Genomic DNA, 5,862 nt, shown 5'->3' on the forward strand with positions numbered 1-5,862 from the left:
CCCCTCCAAGTTCATCACCAGCCTCCGGACCCTGGGATTGAACACCTCCTTCTGCAACTGGATCCTGATCATATTTAGCAGATGTTGTTGCAGGTGTATTGAAATGCTTGTGTTCCTCGCTCCGAGTGAAGCAGTGGCCTAAGGCACTGCATCTCAGTGCTGGAGGTGTCACTACAGACCCTGGTTCGATTCCAGGCTGTATCACAACCAGCTGTGATTGGGAGTCCCATAGGGCGCTGCACAATTGGCCCAGCGGTTAGGGTTTGGCCGGGCTAGGCCGTCATTGTACATAAGAATTTGTTCTTAACTGACTTGCCAAGTTAAATAAAGGTTAAATAAATAAAATTAAAATTAAAAACTGTGCAGTAGGATCTAACAATTCACAACAACACACACTAATTTAAAAGAATGAATCTAAGACTGCTCGGCATCTAACCGCAAGGTGCTGTGTACGGTGCAGTTCATCATTGGGGTTGTGTTCCCTGCTGTCCAGGATCTCTTTACCAGGCAGTGTAAGAGGAAGGCCCCAAAAATTGTCAAAGACTCCGGCCACAAAAGCCATTGGCGATTCTCTCTGCTACCACATGGCAAGCGGGACCAGTGCACCAAGTGTGAAACCAACAGGACCCCGAACAGCTTCTATCCCCAAGCCATGTGGCAAAAGTATGCTACTAAACAAGAAAACATATTTTTTTAGTTCCTTTCTGAATCGGTTATTCCAGTGATTGAGAAATCAACTGGGTGGGCGACATTCATGGCTAACACTCGCAAAAAAAAAAACAAAAAAAAACACATTTTGCACATGAATTGAACATTGAGACATACTGAAACATTTTATTTCCAGTTTAGGACCCCATTTGAACCCCTACGTTATGTTAAAACAATAGTACGACATGTGAAACACACACACTCACACAAACAAACACACACACACACCCACACACACACACACACACACACAGACCCACACACTCATTTATCCATCAAATAAATATGAGCAAATGACAATCTCTGCAATAAATATCCACGTACAAATGGATGACACGTCCCAAGCAGTGATTTAAAACCCCCTTGTTCTATGAGGGGAGATGAAAAGAGAGGTGGCTGTCGGAAAGGAGGAAGGGAGAGACAAATCAGAAAGGGGGGCGAAGAGCGAGAGGAGGGAAGTGCCATGCTATAATCAGAACAGGAAGCCCGTTGTCAGCTGAGAGAGAGAGAGAGAGAGAGAGAGAGAGAGAGAGAGAGAGAGAGAGAGAGAGAGAGAGAGAGAGAGAGAGAGAGAGCTGGGAGGTCACAAGGGGAAATAAAACACACATCCTCCTCACACCGTCACACAGATCATGTCAACTATTAACTGTAGCATGAGTAAAGCCTCTCCGATCATAACGTAGGAGTCTAACTGAGCCTTCCCGTCTCCTGTAGTCAGAGAGAAGGCTGAGCTGATGAGGGACTCCAGGCGTGTGCTGACATCATCTACACTGGTATGACCCTGGTTATCTGAGAGCCAAAACATACTTTGAAAAATGGATTGGACCTTTTGGATTTCCATTCTCCTGGTCATCTCAGACTGTGTGTCAGGTAATGAAAGCTTTTACCAGGTATTTTAAATGGCTGGTTCAGGCTGTTTCGTTCTCTTAATAGACTCTCTAAATGTAAGAACATTACACATGCAGCATATATATATATATATATTTAAAAACATGTCTCCACTTTAATATTGCAGTTTGAAATGTACATCTTAGTCTGTCTTTCAAGAGTGCTTGAGGCAGCATGATGTACATTATTTCAGTGTGTACCTGTCCTGCCTATCAAAATGGAACATGTTTCTGGACACACTTCCATTTTAAACGTGTAAATGTCCATTTACGTGAACAACGAACTAAGTTCTGATTGGGATTGATAATTCAATTATTAGTCAATGTTAACCTAGTTCAACTTTGAGTCACCAGAGAAAATGTGTCGTTCAATTGGCATCCTGTGATGTAGTTCTAATTTGACGATGTGTTAATAATAAACACATTGTGACATTTCATAGCGAAACTGGTTTAGAAAACCCCTGATGAAACTCTGTCCTTTTTGGGAAACACACCAACAATTTATTGCTCTTCTGTACACCCGGTCTTCCTATACATTTTTTTGTACTTTCAAAATCTCATAAAAAAATATGCCTGGATATTCCTTAACATTTGGAATGTTTTAACTGTGACAGGTAAAGACCTACTGATGATGCCAGTCAATCTGATGGTGGACATATGGGACGGGGAGGTGACGTTGCTCTGGGACCCCCCTGAAGGGGCCCCGCCACTGGCTCAGTACCAGGTGCAGATGGCCAGGTATAACCTATACTCCTTACCTCCGACTAATTTACTCATCCTTTCATTCACAGATGTGTCACTTAGCTACCCCACTTCAGCCTGCATCCATCTTACGAGTCCTCCCGATCCGCACAATCACCTTTCTCCTTTTCAATCATTCCTCCATACCACCTCCTCCTCAAATCTGAAGAACATTTGAAAAAAGGTTAATCTAGCTACGTTCATGTGTCTTTCCTCAGGTATGGCAATATTAATTGGACCAACGTGACCAGCTGTGACAGGACCCAGCTGACATATTGTGACCTGTCCTACCTTATCGATGACTTCTTCATGGTCTACAAGGTCCGGGTCCAACTGGTCACCGAGAACAGCATTTCTGCATGGTCACGGTGGAAGAAGTTCAACCCCAGAGAAAGTAAGTCAAGCACAGCGACGTTTTAGTGGCCGAGTTGAATAGGTATTGCGTTCGGAAATGTGCTAACTTCGTCCGAGCTTATAGTGACACACTGCCAAAAGCTTGTCCATTGCTTACCTTTCTCCTCTACCCCTGTTCTCCCAGGTAAACTGCAGCATCCCTCCAGTACGCTGTTGGCCACCTCCAGCTCAGTAACAGTCCGTGTTCACAGGAAGCCATTACTTAAAAAGATCTTCCCATTTGGCCTGACTTACACTATCTACCTACAGGGAAAAGGGCAGGGCCACAAGGTAAAGGACAGTAAAACACAGATCACACTTAAAACATACCAGTAACGGTACTTCTAATGTAATAGCATTTATTATGACCTGCGGTTCATCCTAGTTCATCTGTTCCTGTTACTCTATTGACTGACCTTTTTCATTTATTGGCTTGCAGACCGTCATCCGGGATTTGAAGGACGAAGACGACGAGGATAAGGCGGAGGTTCGGTTTGCGTCTCTTGACTGGGGACAGGAGTACTGTGTCAGCCTCAAAGTCGCAGGCAACGGAGGAGAATTCACCAGTGAGCTCTCCCCTGAACAGTGCCTCCTGCTGCCGGAGCAAGGTAAATACAACTCAGACTACACAGCCCTACATGGCCATATATGGCTCGACATTTTGATGTGTCATACACCGGCCAAACTGCCTCAAAGTCATGCGGCTAAAAACATGTTCTGTTCCTCATCAGAGTGGTATATCCTTGCTGTGGTGTCCTTCTCCATCCTAAGTGTGATGGGGGTCCTGGTCATCCTGTCCCTTTGCCTTTGCTACTTCCTGAGGCGCCCTGAGAAAATGCCTGTTGAACTGGTAAGTTTCTTTGAACAGTTTCACTCATGCAGAACTGAATATGTCTATCACTTCTGGGAAAAGACACTTGAGGGAAAGGACACTTCAGCTAAATGTTTACTTGCAGGTTCCCTTTCTATAATCAAACAACAATACGAAATAATCACAATAATCAAATATAAGAATACGAACACAAAGTGAATGGCTCAGAAGAGAAGTTCAGTGGTGCTTTGTTCTACCACGTACAGTATATTAATTTCCTGCAACTCCACAGATGGAAAACACCCAGGCTTTTAATAAGTCTTCATATAAACTGTCTGTTTACCCTGATGATCTTAATAAAAACTAAGGGCCAACTGTCATTCTATTTCCTGTTATCAATCACTTCCTTTTTTTGTCCTTTTTCTTTAACCTCAGACATCCTCAGGCAGCGGCTGGCAGCCTCTCTGTGTGGGAGACGACCCAGTGGAGATAGTCACAGACAAAGGCTGGTTCATGAACACCGCCAGAACTGATGCCATGGTCTGGTTGGCTGACGAGAGGACAACTACAGCAGGCAAGGGAGAGCAGGAAGAAGGAGAGGACAAAAGAGCGGGTCTGGACAGTGGGGCCTGCACCGAATCACACATTTCTGGGAATGGAAACGGAGGAAGTCCGGCAAAGCAAGAAGACAGTGGTTGTGGAAGCCTGGGAGCACCAGAGAGTGCCATCAGCAGCAGGAGTGGAACTGGAGAGCCACCCCTGCTGGATGGGAAGACGAACACCGACATCGACCTGAAAGAGGACAGTGGGGTGGGGCTGGGCTGCCAGTTAGGATGTGCTGGGAGTCTACAGGGGGACGACTGTGGAATCTTGCCTGAGATGGTAATGGTCACAGGGGGTGGCTACCAGAGCCAGACTCCCTCTTCGGTGGACGCCCATGATGTTGAGACAGAGCAGAGTTTTCAACAAATCTCATGCGAGACAGTTATGGCTGATCCTGTTGTGGGATACAGGTCTGGTCACGTGACATGCGTTTGTTTAGGGGCAAGCCAATGTGTTTGGTGCCAGACAAGAAGACACAACGAGAGGAGTGTCGATGGACAGTCTGTACCCCTGATTAGTTTGACAGAGGAGCAGCTAAACTGCAGCAATCTCACAGGAGACATGTGTGAGATGGAATCTACAAGCTCTAGTTATAAAAATAACAATCTCCACATAGAAACAGTGGTAAACTTGGAGGACTCAGTAAGCTTTTCCTACCTGCCTACATGCATAGGGGAGTCCTTCCCGAACCTGGCAGCTTTATCAGAGTTGCCCCTAGCGGAGGGAGGACTGAACTGCAGCGTGAACACTATGCCTCCTTCTCTTGGTGATTTGGAAGTGACATTTGATTGACAAGGTCCACAAACGGAGGACACTGTGAGACACACACACACACACAAGGGTTTGTTTAGCACTCTAGACTGCGGGGAGTCATGCAATATGTCTACAATCCCTTTTTATGTAATTTCAAGTAAACACTCCTTTTCCTAACTGAAAAGCAATCCTAATTCTATTTGTGGCTATTTAAGTATTTTTGGAGCCTTTTGGCACCGGTCCTCAGATCCTTAATTGAAAAGATCTACAGCTGCACTATCGAGAGCATCCTGACTGGTTGCATTACCACGGGGTATGGAAACTGCTCGGTCTCCGACCGCAAGGCACGATTGTTCTCTCCGCGAACTCTACCTACATGTACATATTACCTTAATTACCCTGACAAACCGGTACCCCCGGTATTTATTCTCGCTACTGTTATTTTATTGTTTCTCCTTTAATTTGTTTTTATTTGTATACTTTTTTTCATCTTCATTTAAAAATGTCATTTTAGTAGTCATTTTAGGAAACACTTTCTTGAACACTTTTTTCTTAAAACTGCATTTTTGGTTAAGGGCTTGTCAGTAAGCATTTCACTGTAAGGTCTACCTATACCTGTTGTATTCGGTGCGTGTGAAAATAAAATGTTATTTTGGAGAGCCACTAAATGTTATTTTATTTGCTGTATGTCTGTTTAAACCAATTCACATACTGTCTGTCTGTTGAACTGTAAGTCTGTTTAACCCCATTCACATACTGTATGTCTGTTTACCCCAATTCACATACTGTATATCTGTTTAACCCCATTCACATACTGTATGTCTGTTTAACCCCATTCACATACTGTCTGTCTGTTTAACCCCATTCACATACTGTCTGTCTGTTTAACCCCATTCACATACTGTATGTCTGTTTAACCCCATTCACATACTGTATGTCTGTTTAACCCCATTCACATACTGTCTG

General features: G+C 44.3%; 1 protein-coding gene across 1 annotated transcript; it reads left to right on the forward strand.

Annotated features, from left to right (window-relative positions):
- Nucleotides 1-1,317: 1,317 nt before the first annotated feature.
- il10ra (interleukin 10 receptor, alpha) lies at nucleotides 1,318-5,564 on the forward strand. Its single transcript, XM_064974278.1, has 7 exons — nucleotides 1,318-1,578; nucleotides 2,210-2,333; nucleotides 2,555-2,730; nucleotides 2,875-3,020; nucleotides 3,169-3,337; nucleotides 3,461-3,579; nucleotides 3,976-5,564. The coding sequence occupies exons 1-7, from the start codon at nucleotides 1,524-1,526 to the stop codon at nucleotides 4,933-4,935; spliced, it is 1,749 nt and encodes a 582-aa protein (XP_064830350.1). The 5' UTR covers nucleotides 1,318-1,523; the 3' UTR covers nucleotides 4,936-5,564.
- The last annotated feature ends 298 nt before the right edge of the window (nucleotides 5,565-5,862 follow it).

Source organism: Oncorhynchus masou, chromosome 9, assembly GCF_036934945.1.
Source record: "Oncorhynchus masou masou isolate Uvic2021 chromosome 9, UVic_Omas_1.1, whole genome shotgun sequence".
Taxonomy (NCBI): Eukaryota; Metazoa; Chordata; class Actinopteri; order Salmoniformes; family Salmonidae; genus Oncorhynchus; species Oncorhynchus masou.

Bases quoted from the DNA above. Each gene is read 5' to 3' on its own strand.
- il10ra (XM_064974278.1), top strand. From the start codon at position 1,524: ATGGATTGGACCTTTTGGATTTCCATTCTCCTGGTCATCTCAGACTGT. The intron at 3,021-3,168 runs GTAAAGGACAGT...ATTGGCTTGCAG, and splicing joins GAAAAGGGCAGGGCCACAAG to ACCGTCATCCGGGATTTGAA. The intron at 3,580-3,975 runs GTAAGTTTCTTT...CTTTAACCTCAG, and splicing joins AGAAAATGCCTGTTGAACTG to ACATCCTCAGGCAGCGGCTG.